A 22847-nucleotide genomic window follows, 5' to 3' on the forward strand; every position below is an offset into this window, starting at 1 on the left:
AAAAAAAAAAAAAAAAAAAAAAAAGAAACTAAAACTCATTCATAATCCCACTACCCATAGATAGCAGCTGACACTTAATGCTTTTTGTGTATGTGTAAAAGACAGTTAGATTTTAGTCTAATTATTTGTTTTTATTTTATTTATTTATTTATTTATTTTGAGGCGGATTTTCACTCATGTTACCCAGGCTGGAGTGCAATGGCGCGATCTCGGCTCACCGCAACCTCCACCTCCTGGGTTCAGGCAATTCTCCTGCCTCAGCCTCCTGAGTAGCTGGGATTATAGGCACGCACCACCATGCCCAGCTAATTTTTTGTATTTTTAGTAGAGACGGGGTTTCACCATGTTGACCAGGATGGTCTCGATCTCTTGACCTCGTGATCCACCCGCCTCGGCCTCCCAAAGTGCTGGGATTACAGGCGTGAGCCACCGCGCCCGGCCTATTTTTATTAATATATGCTATTGATGATCTTCATTGATGGCCAGTCACGGAAACATCACAGAGCATAGTTTTACAAAGAAATTGTGTACTTGAGGAGGTGCTCCCCACATACACTAAGTTGCCAAGCTTCCTTCAGTCTATTTGGGGAATAGATGATTCCGTGGTGGATAAACATTCACAGAGCAATTGAAAAAGAATCAGTTCAGCACTACGTGCCTTTGACATTTCCCTGATGATGTGGTGTTATATGGCCAGCAAGTCAACATACCCGGGTGGGTCAGGCCTCAGGGTTTCAGGCTAGAGCCTGGAAGCCACCAGGAAGTGGAATTCCACCAGTACTTCTCTATCTTACCCAAGATGTGAAGGTGCAGCATAGCTTGATAACATGCTTCTCATAGGGCACATGAATCCAGCTGTAGAGCCAAAAACTGAGTTTTACCTAGTTCTTCATGGTCTTTCTAAAGAGTCCACAAAGTTGTTCAGGAAAGTGTAAACATGATCTGGGCCTACTTTGTGAAGCAATGGCCCCATTTTCCCCTGCTCTCCCAAGGCCAGCAGTCATACTGTAATACTTGGATCTGAGAGGGGAAAGACCTCATTGCTTCTTCATGCAAATATTTTCTTCCACTCTGGCTTGTCTTCTCATTCCCCTAACACTGTCCTTCACAGAGTATATATGTTTGATTTTCATAAAGACCAGGTTAGTAATTATTTATTTTATAGATTGTACACTTGGTGTTGTGTTGAGAAAGTTACTGCCAAACCCGAAGTCATCTAGATTTTCTCCTATGTTATCTTCTAGAAGTTTTATGGGTTTGCATTCTACATTTAGGTCTGTGATCCATTTTGAGTTAATTTTTGTGAAGCATGTAAAGCCTGTATCTAGACTTGCCTTTTTTTTTTTAATGTGGATATCCAGTTGTTCTAGCACCATTTGTTGAAAATCTCATTGCTATCTTGAAGATAAGCCATGCTGCCTATAAATCTTTAAAAGTCAAAGGAGTCTCACTGCTGTCTCATGACACCACTTTTAAGGGCAACATGCAACTGTTACTTCTACCATCAGAGTCTGCAGATGGGTAAACAAGTTCCATATGAAGGGTTCTGCTTTTGCTTGGGCCAGTGGACAAACACACAGCACTACAAAACCTATTTTTGAAATCAGGCAAGGAAAAAGGTGTGACCAAAACTAAGTGTGCCTTCTTTTCATCTAGACCTTCCATTTGGGATCTGTTCACTTGTTATTGAAGTATGCCCTTTAGAATCTTATTTAGTGAGGGTCTTTTGGTGATATGTGTTCTCAACTTCTATTTTTGAACATGTCTATCACATCTATAAAGTTTTTAGCCATCCTTCCTTTGAACAGTTTCTCTATTCTAGTCACTTATGGAACACAAATTAAACGTATGTTAATACTTTACTGTCTTCCATATCGGTTAATCTCAGTTATGTTTTTAATTCATTTCTTTCTGGACTACTTGCTGGATAATTACCTTTTCATCTGTCTTCTAGAACTCTCTTCATGTTTACTAAATCTTTTTCCAGCTGTATTTAATCTGCTTTATTAAACAGATTCAGTCACTGAATTTTAAATTCAGTTATGATATTGTCATTTATAGAAGGCCTATTTCATTTTTGTTGGAATCTGCTTGGTCATTTTTCTTTTCTTTTCTTTTTTTTTTTTTTTTTTTTGGAAATAGGATCTCACTCTGTTGCCCAGGCTGGAGTGCAGTAGCATGATCATGGCTCACTGCAGCCTCAGTCACCTGGGTACAAGTGAGCCTCCCACCTCAGCCTCCTGAGTAGCTGAGACTACAGATGCATGTCACTGTGCCTGGCTAATGCTTGGCCATTCTTTATCATCTTTTTTTCTCTTCATTTTCAGTTTTATTTAAATATATTTCACATGGTTATTTTATATTCTTTATCTAAATAACTCTAATATAAGGAATCTTTTTGTTTATTTCTGCTGGCTTTTGAATCATTGTTAGGAAAGCCTGCCTCCTTCAGAGTGATAAAGACAGTTCTTCATGCTTTTGCTCAGTATTTTTATGGTTTTTCACATTTATACTTTGACCCATTTTGAATTTATCATGTTATATGGTGGGAGATAGGAATCAGGTTAATTTTGTTTCACATGGTTACCCAGTTATCCAAACACAATTGAATATTTCATCTTCTTCTCAGTGATCTGAGATGCCAGCTTTATCAGACATGAAATTTCTAGATATAATTAGGTCTATTTCTGGACTTTAATTTTCTGCTTTATTTATCCATTTGTCTTGTTATATACTTTATATTTCCCATATCTAGTAGGTCTTTGTCTTTTTACTTTTGTTGAACTTATTTTCTCAATAAGTAATAACACCAATGGTAAAATTCACACATTATCAAAGGATAGACCGTGTGACATGCATTGCCATTCCCGCTCTTTTGCATATCCGGTTCTCTTCCCAGGAGGTAATCCATGTTACTAGTTCTTATATATATTATATATTTTATATATATATATATATATATATATATATATATATTACATATCTTTTAAAAGATAATCTTTTCCCTTTTTATTTAAAAATAAATCTAGAAAATAAAATGCCAAATGCGGGAAATCAAAAGGATAATGGGCACATGTAGAGGCTGACTTATTTATATTTGGACCAAGATCTTGGGAGAATATGAAGATCTTTGATCTGCCCTTAATCCCTCAATACCTCTAGACCCCTCAGCTAACATCGAGGCTGACTTGGGACTGTGAGTTAAGGCCTGCCTGGATCCTGAGCCCAGCCTGAGGGTGTGTTCTCTGGGATGATAGCTTTATAGTTCATGCTGCCTGCTACGGAGCCAAGTGTATGTTCTAAAACATGAAACTAGGCCTGGGCCTTAGAGAACCTCCCTGCACTTCCATCCTTCATCACCACTGACCACTGCAGTGCTTGGTTCACTTGTTTAGTAATTCATTTGGAATTACCCATTTGTGAAAGAGTTAGGTACAAAGTGCCAAGCTGGGTGCTGGGGTCAAAAGAATCATGGTTGATTTCCACAGAGTTGTAGGGTGCTGGTGGCATGTCATACATCAGAGCCACATTAGTGACTCCAGGGCTGGGCCTGAGCCTTCCCCACCCCTCCCTCACCTTCGTATACAGCTCCCAGCACAAGGCCAGATATTCTGCAGCCACATGGTAAATGGTTTTTTATTGAAGGCTAAGAAGACCAGTTAGAAGAATGATGAGTTTCAGGGGGAGAGAGTATTGGTAATATCAGATGCTACCAGGAAATTGATGAGAATGAGAATTAAACGAGACCCCTGGATTTTTAAATGAAGCATAATTAGGATTAACACGGGGGCAGAGTGGGCCACACCTGTGTGAGGGCAAGCACGCAGCAGGGCAGCTGTTGCTGGCAAACAGGAGGGTATTAGAAGCGTAGCAAGGGCTGATCCTCACGTTCACCAAAAAAAGCCACGGAGGAGATCTCAGCAATACCTTGAAAAGCAGAGGAAGTCAGGAGCTGCCCAGCTGATTAGAGATATCAGTGTCCCAGGAGTGGGACCCAGCATCCAGGGGTCCTCTGTGGATGACCATCAGGACGGGCTTCTAAAAGAACTTTTAATACTATCTCACTGAAAGGAGAAGGAAGTAGGTAAGAATTCCACAAATGTCTTCTCTCCCACTGTCTTCCTGTTAAAATATCAGCAACCGATAGAACATATTTACGGTGTTTTTGCTTGCTTTCTCCTGCCCGAGGGCTTCTGTGTCTAGTCAAGTCCCAGAGTAAAATCTCCTAAAAGTAAAGAGCCACTCCTCAGAGCTATAAATAAACTCTAGCAAGAAGACAAACCCAAAGGGTATTAATCATAGTCAGACTCCCTCTGTCTCTTCCCACCGCCCCCTTCCAGTTCTGGTTGCCAAGAAGATGACATAAACCTTCCTTGGATTTGCCAGGCTGCTCAGCTCAGCCTACCACTCTAACCCTGGATCCCTCCCTTATCTTCCTCCTCTTCCCACCACACCTGCTTCCCTTTTAGGTGCATCTTCCATTTAGTGGCCAGAATGTGTGGGTTCCCTGGCACCCAGTGCTGGGCTCTTTAGAAGCCCATAGTGGTACCTGGTGCTGAGATAGCCTCTCACAGGATTGTCATCACCCCATCTGCCTACAGGGGACACTATGGGTTTTTATAGAAGGTGTGATCCCTGCAGAGCTGTGGGAGCCATGTGAAAAACTCAGGGCCTCTGGAAATGGCTAATGTGTTGGTTTCCCTTGCCGTTGATATCCTGATTGATGCTCCTTGTGGTAACTGGTAGCTGAGGTAGTTTTTGGTTCACATTTATGTTGCCTCTATAAATCTGGATATTGACTGCTAAAAGTCAGTATCTGCTATTCATTCAGAAAATGAGGGTACTTGACTTGAGTAGCATTGTTTTTCTTGCCCTTTCACTCCCACCCCAGGCCCCAGCAGTCTCCAGTTCATATTCTAACTGTAGCTTGTAATATTTGTTTTAGGGACATGGGGGGAAGTGCTCTGAGTTCTAGGTAAAGGTGAAGCAGTTAAAACATCTGCCGTATGTTGAACTGACTGTATGCTAGGCACTGATTAAATGCTTTACATTTGGTAACTCTGTTGAATCCTCAAACCAGCTGTCTTGCTTAGGAGCAAATTGGCTCAGAGTTTAAATAACTTCTCCAAAGTCACCCAGCACAGAGACCATAGCAGTCAGAGGGAACTGAACCCCAGAGCACTTCATCCACTTGCCATTTCCTTTGTCTTGAAGCAGCCAGCAGACACCTCAGGAAGACTGGTAAATGCCCAGTCCCCAAGGCTGGCTCGATGAAGACACAGCCTGAGGGGACAGACTCTGCAACAGTCATGTGTGATTTTCCAGAGACATTCTTGTGGCCTCGTATGGGCAGGGAGGACAGGGGTCCTGCAAGATGGGCCTTGAAGGACAGGCAGTCGTGGACAGGGTTGAGGAAAGTCTAGAGCATGCAGACAGGAAGGTGAACCCCCTGGAGTGACATGTGCTGGCCTGCAGGGAAGGGGCGGTCTGGTCTGTGTTGGAGCTGCTGCTGTAGCAGTGGCAGAGCAAGTGAGGTACTGGGCAGAGAGCTGCCCTGAGGAGCCACAGCAGGCCTTGGAGAGGACAGTGCCCAGTCAGGTATGGGGAGCTTGTGTCACTCAGTGGCGCTGAGGAGGACTGGAGAGTGGAAAGCTTTTTGGCCAATGTCCTTTTATTGTCCCCTTAGTGAAGGGGGAGATGGAATCCTAGATGTAAGAGCTTAGGCAAATCCTTAGACAAGCAGTACTCAGCATCAGGAATCCACATGGGTAGACAGCACAGAGGTGGGGTTGGTAAAGACCCCAGGAGCTATAGTCACTTGGGAGCCTCCCTTTCTATGACACACTCACACTGCTCTAAAAACAGCCATGAAGAAGAACCTAGAAAGTCTTCACATGCCCAGAACCTTTTCTGGGGAGAAGGAGGATTAAGCAGGCTGGGACAGAGTGTCTGAGGGTAAGGGTGCCTGTGACCTGTGGTACCAAAGGTCAGCTGGGGCAGCGAATAGCAGAAGTGCCTGCAGCTTCTCATCTATCCAGCATTATAATTCTTTTCATTTTGAAAGGAGAATATGCAGAAGATAAATTCAACAGCACAAAAGGGAGTAGAGCAAAATGTCCCCCCTGACCAAGTTCTTGATTCTGCTCCCAGTGAGCAAAGCTGCTCCCGTCTTGATGAACATGTGTAGCCCAATCGCAGACGTTGCCTCCTCCCCGCACACAGTGCAGCCCACGAAACTCACTGTTCTGCGCCTTGCTTTTTCCCTTTGAGTCCATCTGGGAAATGGTACCATGACAGGGCTCCTTAAATGAGTTTCCTCTTTACATTATACTCTTCAAATCATTTCATTTCAGCAGACATCGCTGATTGTTCACCCCTTCCTGAGATGAATTAAGAACAAATGGCTGTGGTTTTCCCTATCAAAACAAACATACACATTAACCATTTCCTTGTAACTTAATTGAGAGTCCTTGACAGCAACTGATTGGTGGGTCAGAGGGTCCTGCCCAGCTGCCAGCCAGGCCTTGGAGTAGAACAGGTTTCTCAGGGCCTCCCCAGGCACCTTCTCCTTCCCAGGGCCTTGACTTCTACTGCCTGAGCCGCTGGCTCTGCATGCTCTGCTGGGGTCAGGCAAAAGTTCCAGACATCATCCCAAGGTAGAGATGCCTGTGGGGGCGCCCTGGGTGCTGTGTTCCATCAAGGCAGGTCTGGCAGCACCAAGGTTAATCAAGTTCAAGTGCATTTTTCAAACATATGTTAACTGTTAAGCATAACAGCAAAGAGTAAACTATTGGCAGAGGAAACACCAGGTTTTCTGTCACTTTTTTCCTCCTTTTGGCACACATCCCCCTGTCCAAATCATCCAGTTATAGATAGAGGAAACCGAGGCAAAAGAAGTACAGTTTTCTCTTGTTAAACTTGTTGCACCTTTTTATAGCGCAGTTGTAGCCTTCACAATAGTAGCGTGCATTTACTGAGGGTACTAAACATTTTACTTGGTAACTTACTAATCTCATAAGCCTAGAGGTAACCTCAGCTATCACTTCTCCTGTATAGAATAGGAAACTGAGGCTTAGATGCACTTGGCCATGTCTTACAGATAGTTGAAGGAGCTGGGATCCAAACCCCGAAGGTCTGACAGCAGACCCCGAGCTCTCACCACAGTGCCATTTGTGGTTGCTGCTCTCCACTGCAGACAGAGAGGGTGGCTGAAACAGTACCAGACGTGAGGAAGGCAGAGGAAAACTTTCCTGACAAGGAAGATACTCGGCATTGAGTTGGGTTGATGGGTTAGATTAAGGTAATGTTTGTTAAGAATCATAGCTCCCTTTTGTTATGTATAATGTAAAATTTTTTACTTTGAAATAGGGCTGAAAGTGCCAGCCAGTAGAACTTACTTTACAGATTCCCAAATTAAGCTGCATTTCTGTCTTACTGGGAGATTTTGTGGGAAGGCAGAAGACTGGACTAGATGCTGTCTCTGAGACCCCTGGCTCCTGGACTTTTTGGAGGAGTCTGCAGTGGGCATAACAACAGTAGATGAGTTTGTGTCAGACTCAGAACTGTCTTTGGAATACTACTTTCACGTCACTGCTGTAGATTGTATTTTCTCTAAGGAATTCTGGTTCTTCTGAGGCCCCTGGGACAAGCAGATGAAGAGCTTTGCTGTGGCCCAGAGTTCCAAACCGATGGCTCTGCAGGCTTTAGACCCTGACACTTAACTCCTGAAAAGGTGGGATGGGGGCAGTGGATTCTGGGATGTGACTGCAAACACTTGGGGCCACCAAGGGAATTGGAGGCTGTGGTGTAGTCAGAATGCAGGAAGCTCTTAGCAATCACCTTCTGATTGGGGTTGATTGGGTTAAGGCCTTCCGGAATGGTGTAAAACAGTTCTGAACTCAAAGGACTGCTGATGGAAGGATGACGAATTAAAAGAAATGCAATAAACAGATTCTTTGTCATGTTGGCTTTGTAGCAAACATGTTTTCTCCTTGGGATTACATGAACACTTGGTTTTCTTTGATTTCTGGTTGTTATTTTCAGTATTTCTTTTGTTAGATGAGCTCTGTTTTACAGAGCTTCAAACAGCTCTGTTGAAGCCCCTGACTCTTTCCTATTTGCAAGGGCTGTGTTTAGAGTTTGGCTCAGCCTCAACACATCACCTGTTAGCTGTTAGGAGCCTAATTCTACAAACCATGACTTCATCTCACTGAAGGAAGATAGACAAAATGCTTCAATACAACATACATGGTTTAGTTCAAGACATTTGGAAAAAAGAAAAAGGACCCCAAGCCTTTGGTCTGTGGGTGAACTTGGAAAGTAGACCTGTCAAAGGTATTCATGTTGAGATGGCTGGTCTGTAGTAAGAAAGGCTGCCAAACTATGCTGTTATCCAAGGATGTGGGAATTTTGTCAAGCAGCCTTAAAACAGTCATGTTCAATGAAGCTAGGAATGTTTGGCCCAGGGTGCCCCTGCAGGGCTTGCAGCTCTTAGGAGAGGGAATATGGTTGCATCATCTAGGCCACTACAGATGATGGTGCCAGCTACTCACTAGTTGCCAGAGATTGGCCCTGGCCAGGAGTGAGAGCCAGAGGCTTAGGTGTTTTGAAAAACAAAAATCTTAGAAGAGCTAATGAGCTGGCCAGTTTGCTCACCATTCAACTTGTTCCCTTTGCACCATTTATAATTGGGGAACTTTACCACACTTACAGTCCTCTTCAGAGTGGACCCGAAGTGCTTTGGGCCCCCAAATCAATCTAGTATTTGGGCATTGGTAACAAAGCTTAGACTGTCACTGGCTGAGAAGACACAGCTTGGTGGGGTGAAGAACCTGGTAAGGGGTTCTGTTTCTTCTCCTAATTGTTATTTTCCCTGTTTACTCCTGTGGTTTCTTACGGATTCCATTTATTTTGGTTACAGTGTCCAGGCTGTGGCTCCTGAAAATTCCCTCCAAGGGGGGATGCAAGGGCTGAGCTCTGGAAACTGGAGAAAAGGATTTATGTCCATAGATCTGGTGTTTTCCTGGTTCTCTTTCTCAGAATCCCTTTTCTTTTAGACCAGCCACAGGCAAAACTTTTAGAGACACACAAAACCTTCCAAAATACGAAATGAATTGAGTGCAAGAATCTCTACCCCGCCTCCCTCCACCTTGTCGGAAGGCATACGCTCCATTCAGGTTGAGGCAGAGGCTGAAGTTGGCTCTGTCCTAGCCTAGGCAGAAGCTGTCCTTGCTGGTGGGGATGTGAGGGCCACTCCAGTGTGCAGGAATTGCCATACAGCCCTGAGCCTGGGGCCTCCATGACTTTGCCCTCCATGTTACTGCAAAGCAGAGGATCACTTTCAGGGAAGAAAACTGCATCAGGACATCTCCTTTGGTGATGTGTGCCCTGCTGCAATTCCTCAGCAGTCAGTCACCGTCTCTCCCTCTCCTCCTCCTCCTCCAAACACAAATATGCCCTAGAGAGCAGATGGGACCCATTCCATCTTGTTGCATTGCTGGCATTTTGCACCTCTGCTGTCTCTCTGCAGCAGGCCCCTCTTTCTTAGGCAGTAAAGCCCTTTACAATGACTTTTTCTAAACCTGGACTAAGGATGAGAAGGTGGATATCACTGATGCTTGGCAAGGGATGAGTGTGTGCTCTGGGTTACTGCTTTTGTTAAGTTGGGCATCCTCTGTCTTCCCTGGCCATGGTGAAATGCCCAGACCCTCTGCTGCTGCAGCAGAGGGGAGGGTGGGGCACTGAACACACTTCTCATAAAAGGTGTGTTTCTGAGGTGCTCTGCCTTGTGTGTCCCTTAACAGTGGGTTACTATGGTAACTGTCCATCTGAAAAAAAATGCAAGAGTAAACAGAAGATAAAGCTCTTGCTCAACTAGCTGGAGGGTGGGTCTATGCCCCTCTTTGTTATCCCTTCTTGACAAAGCTCCCTCCTACCTACCCATAGTGCTGAAGGCCCACTCTATGGTGGTAGGAGTATGGGGAGGCAGTAATTTTGCCTTGCACAAATCAAAGATGAGCTGGGGTTTTGCAAAAAGGAAGAGTCTTGGATTTTGGGGCTCCTTGGTAAAGAAGGCAGCAGAATGACATCTCTGCCCAGCTCTTTCCAGGGAGCTGAGATGTTCCTCCTTTCTGCTCCTCCTCATCCATCTTGCTACTCACTGTCACTTTTAGTTGGTCCAGTGTGACATCCCTGATTCCCAGTTGAATTAGCAAAACATGAGCATAGTCCTTGAAGTTTCCGTAGTGGAGAAACTGAAGCTACTGAACTTTCAGTCACAAAGTAAGAGCATAAAGAGGTAAAGCTTGCAAAGCCAGGGATAATATCCTTTAGCTGTTGAAGAATGCATCTTCAGGTTTCTCAGCCCCGTGAGCTTACTTCTGGGCTACTCCACTGCTTTCTTTTCTTGTTTACATACTGCCTGCCCTCACCCAAGTCAGGGGCCCAACCACACTCTTCCAGGTCTTTTTACCCATCATTCTAATATTTCCTGCACACACAAAAAATGAAGGCAGCACTGCAGAAAATAAAGACCACATCCCTCCCTTCTCCCCCACCACCAACGGCCACTGAGCCTTCTCTCAGGGAGGGCCTTCCTCTAACGTTTTGGGCAGGAAGAGGAAACAGGCCACCTCTACTTTCCTGAAAAACTGTACTTTCAAACGATTTTCTTGCCAAAAGTTTGGGCTTAGGACTTAGCAAAACAGGTCACCACTTTGGGCATTCTCATCCTCCCTCCCTTCCTCTTTGTTTTTAGTGAGGGGGCAGATAAAGCATTCTTAGCACATTATGTTCAAAAGATTATAATCCATCAGCCTCCTCCTGTATATTGGCTCTGCTGATACAGATGGCCCAAGACTTTGCTGTGGCCTCCGAAAGGGGAAGGTTGAGGAAGGGAGGGGAAGCCTGCAAAGTAGGCTATAGCTCCATGGTACCTGATATGCCTCTCAGGCCTTCCTGCTGTGAAGATTCTGCCCAGGGCCCATCGTGGCTGACTCTCCTTCCTGTTCCATTGCTCCCAGGTTCTGTGTACTTGTTGGGCTTAGACTTTTGGTTTGGCTTCCTCTTGGGCTATGGGCAGGACAGTAGCATTGCGGATGTGCTTCCCGCTCCATGAACACAGGAGAATGAAGGCCTAGCTGGGCTGGCCTGGCAAGCGTTTCTGCATTCATGGCACCTGGGGCCCAAGGTCACATAGGCATCACAGGCACCTTTTTCACTTGGCCAAGATGGGCCCATCGCTGCTGGGCATTGGGACACTACCATGCTCAATGATAGAGAATCTTCAGTGAAACTGCTGGGTGGCCGTCTCCCTGCACCACTGGTAAACTAAACTGTGCTGATACTGGTACAGGGAAGGGAATGGCCCTGTGGAGATAGATGGGTGAACGTGGGAAGTGTGAGCCCCCTCCACCAGATTCCTTGTAAGTACTGGCTATCTTGCTTTCTACCCTGCCTAGCTTCTGTGGCTCTCACATGTATAAAGCCCAGGTAAGGGACTCTGTGGCACCCTTTATCACTCTCTGTATCACTGGCATGTGCAGCCCTGCAGGCCTGGGAACACTGAGAAGACAGGGGCCTCATGGTGCCTTGGGTCCCTCCTGCCAAGCACAGAGTTGTATGTCATCAGTGTGGTGATCATCAAGCAAATGAATTCTGCCTTGGATTTAGGGGGAAACATGCTGTTTCAAGTGTGACTGATCTTCTACCCCTGCCCCCCACAAAGCTAGTATGAGACTTTCCTTGAATAGCCAAGCAACTTTTCAGCTTTACACATATACAGCAGGTTTTTTTGCATTGGATTGAGCTCTTAGTACCTCCTTTGTCATACTGTGTCATATACAGCTTGTGTCATACTGTAAATTTTTAACACATTATTTTTATACAGCTAGAATTTTGTTCCTAGTTATTTCATAATGATTCTGAGTGCTGACGTTGCTGGAGAAATCTAGTGTTTACAACATAACTAAATATTAGAAATTCTTTGGTACTGGGAAGAGGTCAGACTTGAATTGGGCCCAAAAGGGTAGCCTAGAATGACATTCCACATGGGCAGAATTGGGCAGAATCTGATGGAGGGGCTCACATTTCCTACTTTCACCCATCCGTCTCCACAGGGCTATTCCCTGCTGGCCACCCAGCAGTTTCATTGACGCTTCCCCATCATTGGTCATGGTGGTGTCCCAACATGGGTAGGGCCCATCGTGGCTAAGTGAAAAAGGTGCCTGTGATGCCTGTGTGACCTCGGTCCCCAGGTGCCGTGAATGCAGAAGTGGAGAGTGTAACATCCATTCTGGGTCTATCCGTATGCCTCACTAAGAAAACAAGGAGACAAGGCCGGGCGTGGTGGCTCAAGCCTGTAATCCCAGCACTTTGGGAGGCCGAGGCGGGTGGATCACGAGGTCAAAAGATCGAGACCATCCTGGTCAACGTGGTGAAACCCCGTCTCTACTAAAAATACAAAAAATTAGCTGGGCATGGTGGCACGTGCCTGTAATCCCAGCTACTCAGGAGGCTGAGGCAGGAGAATTGCCTGAACCCAGGAGGCGGAGGTTGCGGTGAGCCGAGATTGCGCCATTGCACTCCAGCCTGGGTAACAACAGCGAAACTCCGTCTCAAAAAAAAAAAAAAGAAAACAAGGAGACAATGATAAGGTTGACAGGTTACCAAGAGCACTGTAATGCCAAGGAGAAAACCAGGTCTTGCCAAAGGGCACTTCCTAATTCCCACCATCTTTGGTGCTGTGGAAAACCTGTCTTATCTTGTGAGACTGTGCCCAGATGGCAGGTAAATCAACTCTAACTTATTACTAACTGTGGGTTACACTCATAGCCCTTCTAGTTTTTCTTTTCTCTCATACTTTTTATTTTGAAAAATTTCAAACATACAGAATGTCAAGAATACTCTTATTTCATCACCTTACATACTTCTTTGTATTAGAACTTTTAAAATCTATTGTTTTAGCAATTTTTAAATATACATGATTGTTAACTGTAGGTACCATTCTGCACAGTAGATCATTAAAACTTCTCCTAACTGAAACTTTGTCTTTTGACTAACATTCACCCCAACCCTACCCCCAGTCCCTGATTCCACACAGAAATGAGCTCATGTTGTATTTGTCCTTCTCTGCCTGGCTTATTTCACTTAACATAATGTCCTCCAGGTTTATCTATGTTGTTGCAAATGACAGAATTTCCTTGAAAGAAGAACATTCTTATATACCTAGATTTAACAACTGTTAACGTTTTGCCATACTTGCTTTATTCCTTAGAGTTTTTCAGAATGGAGGGTAAGTTGTAGGCATCAAGATGCTTCCCCCTTAAATACCTCAGCATGTATCTCTTAAGAACAAGGATTCTCCCTACAGAATGGCAGTGCCATTATCACACTTAAGAAAATTAATAATTCCCTATTGTCTGATGCCCAGTCCACATTCAGATCTCTTCAGTTGTCTCCAAAATGATTTTCATAGCTTTTATTAAAAGAACCAAGATTTTATCAAGGAGTGACATTATTTTTGGCTGTTACGTCTTTTTAGCCTTTTTAAATCTACAACACCCCCCTCCCACTTTTAAAAATGTATTTATGACATTGACTTTGTGAATAATCCAGTCACATCCTTCTAGTTTTGTATCCAGATGTATAGGCATTCAGCATTGATGTAATCAACAAAGAGTTAACAGGCGTCCTTGATAAGCCATCCTGTCTTCAAAACCCTATAAGCAGGCATGGTACACTGTTACCACACTGAAGACTTTGGGTTTGGCCTGGTGACATCTGCAGTGCTAATTTCAAGCACCTTCTGGGAAATGGGAGTCGGATCTCAGCCCTCCCACTCACTCACTGAGTGATCTTCATCTCGTCCCTTCTTCCTCAGCTTCAGTTCCTTCATCTCCCAAACAAGGGCATTGGACCTGGTGCCTCCTAGGTCCCACTCAGCTTTGCCATTCAGCACCTCTGTGACTCTGCCCACAGAGTCTCACCTCAAGGTAGCTGCTTCCTGAAGCAGCTGCCTGTGCCCATTCCTGGCACTGTGAGTGGGGGGACCGGGGCGGGGACACATGGTCCTCTAACATGACCATACGCTCATCTCTGTTCCTCACAGCGGAGATTCTGGAGCTGGCTGGCAATGCAGCGAGAGACAACAAGAAGGGACGGGTCACACCCCGGCACATCCTGCTGGCTGTGGCCAATGATGAAGAGCTGAATCAGGTATGGGGCTCTCCCACCCATCCCCCACTGATGCTTGAGGAGGTGGTCATACTGCCCAAGAAACGTAGCTGAGTGTGGACTGCATTTTGGATTAATTAGCAGATTCCCTGCCTCCCATGGCAGTTTTTCCCCCAAGGACTTATTGGGAGTGTTGGGGGGAAGTAGGATAAAACAGGGTATTTGGCTCTCCCTGAAGGAGAGAGATTATCTGAATTCCATTCAAGTAAGGGACTCTGGGGGACTGGATTCCTGAGCCATGAGCCTGAGTCCTGACAGCATCCTCATGGAAAATGCCATGTAGGAAGGAGCTGCACCAACTAAAGCAAGACTGTCCTGGGCAGGGCTGGCTTCTTGATGGTCAGAAGCAGGGTATCTGGCTCACTATCTGCTATTCTGGTTTTCCTGAAAGCTGCTAAAAGGAGTCACCATAGCCAGTGGGGGGGTGTTACCCAACATCCACCCTGAGTTGCTAGCGAAGAAGCGGGGATCCAAAGGAAAGTTGGAAGCCATCATCACACCACCCCCAGCCAAAAAGGCCAAGTCTCCATCCCAGAAGAAGCCTGTGTCTAAAAAAGCAGGAGGCAAGAAAGGGGCCCGGAAATCCAAGGTACGTGATTTGGCAGGGATGTATGAATTGGGATAGGATGGGGTACAGATAAATAGGGTTACCAGGGCTCCTCGTCCTGCTGTGGGCTCATTGCACTCATGAGGGACTAAAGGAAGAAGATGTAGAAGCTGATTACACTCCAGAGGGGCTAATACACAAAGTAGCCAGAGTCAGGAGGCTCTTCCAGAGTCTGGACCCGGGTGGAGGACAGAACCCCTGCAGGCAAGGAGGATGGACAATGAGCTTTCAGGGATAGCTCCAAGCTGGAAGGACTCCCAAGCTGTCCCTTCCAGGAAGATGCACACACCTGTGGGAAGGGGGCTTCCCTGTGCTAGGGGACAGCCACTGTCTAGTCCTGTGGCCAGCTGCCTGCATGCTCGGATGCTTAGTTGCAGAATTCTCGTTTTGTTGCTGTGGCTGCATATCTTCTGCCAGGGCGCTCCAGACAGTTCACTCTAGAACAGTTGGCTCTGACAAGGAGGAAAATGGATGTATTACTCATGTGCTTCCTCCTGGACCTAACTTGGATTGGCCGGGTCCTAGGTGCTGGAAACCCTCCAATTAGCATCATCTACCGTCGTCTTGGGTGGGGAAGGCCAGCAGACTCCAGGGCATGATCTTCAGTGTGGAGGAGCACCCTTCAGGGGTTCAGGCCTGTGACTGCTGCGCTCACCTGTCTGAGCATGAGCCAGAGACTACAAGGCAACTAGGATGCATTTTCTTTGTTCCTTCCTTGCTAAATCCTACCTGTCAGCTGTTGTCACAGACTCGAGCCAACAAACAAGATTCCATTTTCTAAGAAAATGGAATATGTGGCTGCCCTGCTCTGAAGTACCCCTTAAGGAGTCCTCCTTCTGGCCTCCAGCCAGATCAGGAGGAAATTACCCCTGGCAGAAGGTGACTTCTCTCAATTAGAAGTCCCTGGAAATGCCCTGTGGAATCTAATGATGCAGTGTCAGGAAGTTCTTCCTACATGAGACCAAATCATCTCACTTGAGACAGTGAGGACACCTTTCCAGGACGGGTTCAAGGAACTGTGGCCAGGTGAACAGAGCTCCTTCTGTCCTGTCAGCACGTCCTCTCCTTTGAGCCTGCCTGTGCCTCAGACTGGCTCCTCACTGCCCCCGCATGTAGGGGCATCTTCTATGACCACCAGCCTTCTTGCATCCACACTGTTTGTGGAACTTTCTTCAGTTGAGGTGGAAGAGGCTGTATTTCTTTGCATGCACAAAAGCTAAAGTTCTCTTGCCAACATGCCACCCACCCCTAGGCCCAGAGTCACTCCCAGCTCTTTCAGAGAGAAATCCAGTATTGAGGAGTGTCCTGTAAGTTATTTCCAGACACTTGCATTCCACCTAGCTCACAAGTCCTAGAGGAGGCTTGAGGCCAGGCAGAGATTTTACAGAATGCTCCACTGCGCATTCCTGCTAACTATAAAATGAGCAGATTGGATGGTTTAGTTTTCCCTTTCAACATTTGCAGTTGGGAGGAGGGCAGGGAAGGGTAGGCAGGGGAAAAGTGCGTGTGTAACCCTTTTTAAATGTTAAAAAGGCAACAAAGGTATTGAATCCATCATCTTTTGATAATGAGTCCCAGATACCTGGCTGCCTACAGAGCAGGGCCCTTGGTGCTGAGGACCAGCAGGGGCAGGACCACGTCCTCAGGTTAGCCTTTGCTCTGGCTGTGTCCTGAGCCATTGCCCTCTTTCATGCGTTCACTGTTGATATTTCAATGGGTCTCTCAGATGCCAGCGTCTGCTGGCAAACCTGGGTTGAATCTTGTTCCCGTTACCCTAGTCTTCCCCTAGTAGTTTTTGTTCTATGACTTTCTGAACTTTCCGATTTACTAAACACTAGGAATTCATCTTTCTTTTTGGACTTGAAATATTGGGGGGTGGTGTCTTTAGCTCCTAGTAGCTATATTTGGAACTTAGTGTTTCTAATAACCATATGCCAATAATCACTCAACCACTCAACTTTTCCCTTGATTACAAAAGCAGGAAGTCTGTTATGGTGGTCTGTTTTTCTTCCACACAATAAAACACATTGTCTGCTTACTGTACCAGTATTTGGCTAACATTAAACCCTGGGGGAAGCTGAAATTGGAACCGTGAACAGCTAATTTTCAAAACATTTGTTTAATGTAAATTGTGGTGTCAGCTCCCAGAAACAGCGGAGAACCCTGCATCTCTTGGTTTAAGTGAAACGTTCTGAAAATAACCTTTCCAGGGACATCCAGAGAAAGCTTTAGTAACATGCTAAAGCACTTGTAGTGAGAGTTGGTATTTTTCAAGTGTCAACACTTGAATTCCAAATCATAATTTTTCCCACAATTCTCTGTAATTTGGAGGTTTTGAAAATCTCCAGTTGTGACAGCTGAGTCAGCTATAGTGGAAATGGTTGGAGAAGGCAACAAACTGCACCAGGGGCTGGGTGTCCAGAACCCTGGGTGTACACTAGGGCTCCTCCTCTCTACTTGGGTGGCTTCAGGCAAGTCTGTTCCCTCTCTGTGCCTCAATTTACCTCCACCCATAAAATGATTGGGTCCATTCCAGCCTTACGGTTCAGTAACCATATGCATATTGCATAGTATTTTTGAGTAGAGCATATGTGTATGAGTTTGGACAAAACAGTATGCAGTTAAAAAAAAAAAAAGGCTTGTTCCCACTGTAGTCCCTCCCCCTACTTCTTTCCAGGGTGCTCTCAATGAGTTTTTATGTCTCCTAGCAGAAAGTCTATGCATATAAAAGCATATAGAGATGTAACTCCCTCCCCATCCTACTTGCTCTTCTTCTTTTTTTTTTTTTTTTTTAATATCATATGACCTCCTATTTTAGCAGTGTGGCATAGTGGTCAAGGGTGCAGGCTCAGGGGTCAGCCATTTCCTAGCTGCATGATCTTGGCAAGTTACAGAACATCTCTGGTGTTCAGTTTCATCTTTAAAAAGAAGATGTAACACAAGGTGGTTTTGAGGCTTAACGGAGTGTATAGAACAGTGTCTGGCATTTGTGTTCACTGCCACTCTCATTCTCTGGCCAGTCCTCCCATATCTCTGCAGGTAGAGCTGCTTTAGTGTTGCGTGGGGTGGCTGGTCGCTTACATGATATGTAAAACCTGTGCAGCCAGCTGAATTAGTCCATTTTTATACTGCTGTAAAGAATGGCCTGAGACTGAGTCACTTAAAAAGAAAAGGAGTTTAATTGACTCACAGTTCCACATGGCTGGGAAAGCCTCAGGAAACTTATAATCAAGGCAAAAGGCACCTCCTCACAGGGCAGCAGGAGAGAAAGGAGCAAGCAGGGGAAATGCCAGGCGCTTATAAAACCATCAGATCTCATGAGAACCCATTCACTATCGGGAACAGCACGGGAGAAACCACCCGCCATGATCCTGTTACCTCCATCTGGTCCACCCTTGACACATGGCATTACAGGGATTACAATTTGAGGTGAGATTTGGGTGGGGGCACAGAGCCAAACCATTTCACTGGCCTTCTACAAGTGGACTTTTAGATTGTCCTAGCATTCATTCTGACAAACAGTAACTGTCACTGTTTGTGCATCTCTGTCCTCACGTACAAGTAAATGTATAGGATAAAGTTCTCAAAGTGAACTTACTGAGGCAAAGAATGAGTGTATTTTTAACTTTGGCTATTACTTACAGAGCATTTTAACTGCATTAAGAAATCTCAAAAACCACCTCATCCTGTTAAGTTTAATACTGAACTTTTAAAAAATGAATATTAGACCAATTTGTATCTACTCTGTATACACTAGTTACTATTCTCAGTAGTGGAGATGTGGCAAAAATGAATATTAGACCAATTTGTATCTACTCTGTATACACTAGTTACTATTCTCAGTAGTGGAGACGTGGCAGAGAACAAAGTCCATGCCCTCCCTCAGTGTTCAGGGAGGAGGTACAGATTCATTACAGAAGGTGGGAAGGAGTAGCTGCTATGACAAAGTATTGTGATGGCAGAGCCAGTGTTATTTTACATAGGCAGGAGGTGAGGTTTTAGTGTCATGACACTGGAGCCTCAGAGCCCCGGCAGAGAAAGGTATTTGGCCATTCGAGTGACTGGGAGCAGAGAGCTCCTGGCAGAGGAATGGCAAGTAGGCCTGAGATGGGAGCATGCCTGGCCCCTCTTGAGAGAACATGACAGGACTTGCCTGCGGGCTCCCTAATGTTTTTCTAACATGGATACTTTTGGCACTGGGAGAAGCCTGGGGACCTTACTCAAGATAAATATTCCAAATGCATAAGATAAAATACCTAAAATTCAAAGGAAACTGGGCCGGGTGTGGTGGCTCACACCTGTAATCCTAGCACTTCGGGAGGCCGAGGGGAGCGGATCACCTGAGGTCAGGAGTTCAAGACCAGCCTGGCCAACATGGAGAAACCCCATCTCTACTAAAAATACAAAATTAGCCGGGCATGGTGGCATGTGCCTAGAATCCCAGCTACTAGTGTGGCTGAGGCAGGAGAATCTCTTGAACTTGGGAGATGGAGGTTGCGGTGAGCCGAGATCGCACCATTGCACTCCAACCTGGGCAACAAGAGCGAAACTCCGTCTAAAAAAAAAAAAAAATTCAAACAATACTATGCCTAATTGTGTCCCTCAGGCTAAGATCTATCAGAGTGTATACTAAGAATCACAAGGTAACTTCTAGAGTATCTCTAAGAAGCCAGTTTTTGCAAAACTTTTGGATAAATAATGATCTCACCAGGGATTTTTTCAAACACAGACCATCAACAAACCTCACCCTATCCCCATGTGAAAGCTACTCTCCTAGAGCATAAATCTAGGCTTGCTCCTCACTACCCAGCAAAAGCCCAAGGTGATTTTGGTAGAATGTCTCTTTCTCTTGTTGAGGAATATTTAAACTGCAAATTCCATGATTAATGTTCTGGTAAGGGAAGCCAGAGAAAGGAATTGGTTCATTTGAGAAACTACTATTACAAAATTTTGCTTGCCTTCTAATGAAATTTTAGGCTATTCAAAGAGAATAAAAGAGACTAAACATAGGTAAATGTGGGGTGATGATTTTACATAAGTCTTTCTGGATGCTCAGTTCTACAGCTTCTTAAATGTCTCCCAGCTGCTTCTGACCTAACACGTTTTCTGCTGCTCAACACAAAGCTAAGCGAATGTCCAATGCATGGGAATTTTTGAGTTTGCGGGACAATATAAAATTATAACAGTCATTTTGGAGCTGACAGGATTGCTTGCTAACTTTTACTTTCCCTAAACTGAGATATAAAAAGAATCTACCATAGTATAACTATTTCATAGAAGAAAAGGCATTTTAATACCAAAACACTAGGAAGAGACATAATTTCAGACAATAGATTTTATGAAAAACTTGGGCATAGTTGCTATGATTTGAATGCATTAACATCTCACAAGACAACAGTGCTGATCTTAAGCACCTGCTCTGTTGTCCAGTCGGGTGGGAACCTTGAAGGAAAAAGGCAGAAGTTCTCTGCCAGTGGGCGGGCTATATAGAACCAGGCAGCGATGGCTTGTCTCTATAGTGCTTTACTGCTTTCTAAGGCCAATCGCTTAATTAGGAACTCTCCAGTGTTGGTCTCATTTTCTGTCTTTTGCATTTTTGGTAGCAATGGGGTTTTGCTGTGTTGCCCAGGCTGGTATCCTCCCACGTTGGCCCCCCGAAGTGTTGGGATTATAGGCATGAGCCACCACTCCCAGATCCAGTCTTATTTTCCAAATAAGGAATCTAAGGCTTAGGGAAAGGGAGCAGTTTTCCCAAGGTCACGCTGTTAAGGGAGCCAGAACCCAAATACAGAACTTCAGAGTTCAAACATAGTATCACTTTTATGTCCTGTGACCATGGACCACTTCCCCTGGCAGAAAAAAAAGCCCCTTTGTTCTGATGGTGGAGGGCTGCAAAGCCACCCACTGCAGGGTGAGTTGGGGGCAACAGCCTTAACGAGTCATTGCTGAAAATCACCAGTACTATTGCAGCTAAGCCTTAGAACCTGGCTGCAAAGGTGGCTACTAATTTGTATTAGGAGCACAGGGAAGCTCAAGGGCCTCCCTCCTCCCAGTCAAACCAGCCTCAACTCCCAAATGCCTGAAATCCTATCAGCTAGGTCTTTCTCACTTCTTAAAATCCAAGTATCCTTTTCAGGAAACACTAAATCCTTATCTACTTATTCTTCCGTGTAAGCACCTTTACCTCATTTCCAAGCATTTACTGAGCACCTCCTGTATGTGTGGTATTGCACTGGCTAGAGTAGAGCAGTGGTTTTCAAACTTTTTTTACTTGTATACCTTCTCAAAGAATTTTAAAAATATGACAGTTAAAATTTTCATAAATTTAAATCGCTGCAAAGGGTATTTTTTGTATACTGTAAATATGGACATTTGAAAAGAACTTTTCTTGTTTAAATGTATCCAGTGTAATCTAAATACTAAACAGATTTATCTATTTAAAATGTACAAACAAGCTCTTTTTTTTAACATTGGAAAATTTACATTTTCTCCTTATTTCTCTTTCACTTGTCCCATAAACTTTCACCTGAACACATTTCTATTCTTACATATTTTTGAATTCTACAACAAAAATAATGTATATAAATTTCAATTTTGAAAAATTTTCTTTTGACTTTTATAAACACGCTAAATAGTAGATTCTACAAGATTGGATAGTTGGCATATTTAATATACAATTGATCAAACTGACAAATGCACTACAAATTCTACTAACTGTTAAGGAAAAGGTAAAATTTTATTGGAAAAGCATCTTGTGATGGGCTGGCTGGATTTTTTCCCCACTAACTAGTTCAAGTATCCTCAGATGAATATTACTTATTGCTGAAATGAAACACAGTTCAGTATCCTATTTTTATATATTTCTAGATATAAATGTCTGGAAAATGTTTACTTAAAAAAATGGAAATTGAAAGGATTTTGTTATAGCAACATCATTCAGTCCTCTGAACTCTGATATCTCATCAATTTGTTTTAATAAACATTTTATTTTTGAATAGTGTTAGATTTACAGAAGGGTTACAAAGATAGTACACAGTGTTCCTGAACATCCCTCACCCAGTGTCCCCATAATTCTCACCTCACATAACCGTGGCACACTGGTCCATTACTGTTAACTCCACCAGTCTGTTTTCTGATCAGCTGTTAACTCAATTAGGTATTTCTTCAGTTTTGTTGAAGCACTGCATTAAAAACATCTGACTTGTGAAAGTCTGTTATGCAGCCTTTCCTATTCTTGGCTCCTGAAAAGTACTGTATATCAAAAACGGCTTCACTAAGATTTACCATGTAATTGTTATACCTGTTTCTCTTTCACTCTTCAAATGTTAAACACTCAAAGTATTAGGAAAACCAAAATAGTGATAACTGCATCTTTGCCAGTACCATATTTCCAGATAAAATGCTTTTTCTACTATTTATAGCGTAACCTTTAGCTCATTAAATTTATGAAAAATGCTTGCCATATAACATAATTGCTAAAACAGCCCTTGTTGTTAAAGCCGTTAGCAAAATTAGATGTTACTTTTCATCGTAAGTAAAAAGCGTTAATATGTTTATGTTAATGAATTTGAATCCTAAATTGGCAAATGGATAGGACACAGGACTTGCCCTGAGTTTATTCAGATATATCCTTCAGGAAGGCATGGCCATCTGTAATAGTTCTCACCCCTTCTTTCTGGATTTCCTCTCACTAAACCCTCCCTCAGGAGTGAAGTACTTTTTATTTGGGGAAGGGAAATGAAAACCAACATTGTTGTCACTATCCTTACTCTACAATTTATTTGAATGCAGAAAATCTCCAAATTAGCCAAAGTACCCATTTCTAATACAGGCTTTGTCCTTAATAGAAATATACCAGAAACATGCATCCCTACTCCCACAGTGGTGTGCCATATTAATATTTACTCTGGGAAGTGGGGGGAGGGTAGTTACAAAAGGAGCTCTGGTGTGGAACCTTGACCACAGGTATAGATCCTTCTTAGGGCAGATCAGTTATAGGAAAATGTTA

At 44.2% G+C, this 22847-nt stretch overlaps 1 protein-coding gene across 9 annotated transcripts in view; it reads left to right on the forward strand.

Annotated features, from left to right (window-relative positions):
- The window catches only part of LOC116529369 (core histone macro-H2A.1), a 65476-nt gene that overhangs the window by 16206 nt on the left and 26423 nt on the right, over positions 1-22847 (forward strand). For all 9 annotated transcript variants that reach the window (XM_032247273.1, XM_032247594.1, XM_032247514.1 and 6 more), the window contains exons 3-4: positions 14108-14214; positions 14624-14821. In XM_032247273.1, the coding sequence (XP_032103164.1) occupies positions 14108-14214; positions 14624-14821 (305 nt within the window). The remainder of the gene's footprint in view (positions 1-14107; positions 14215-14623; positions 14822-22847) is intronic.

This window comes from Sapajus apella, unplaced genomic scaffold (genome assembly GCF_009761245.1).
Source record: "Sapajus apella isolate SASKATOON/1434 unplaced genomic scaffold, GSC_monkey_1.0 scaffold1, whole genome shotgun sequence".
Lineage (NCBI taxonomy): Eukaryota > Metazoa > Chordata > Mammalia > Primates > Cebidae > Sapajus > Sapajus apella.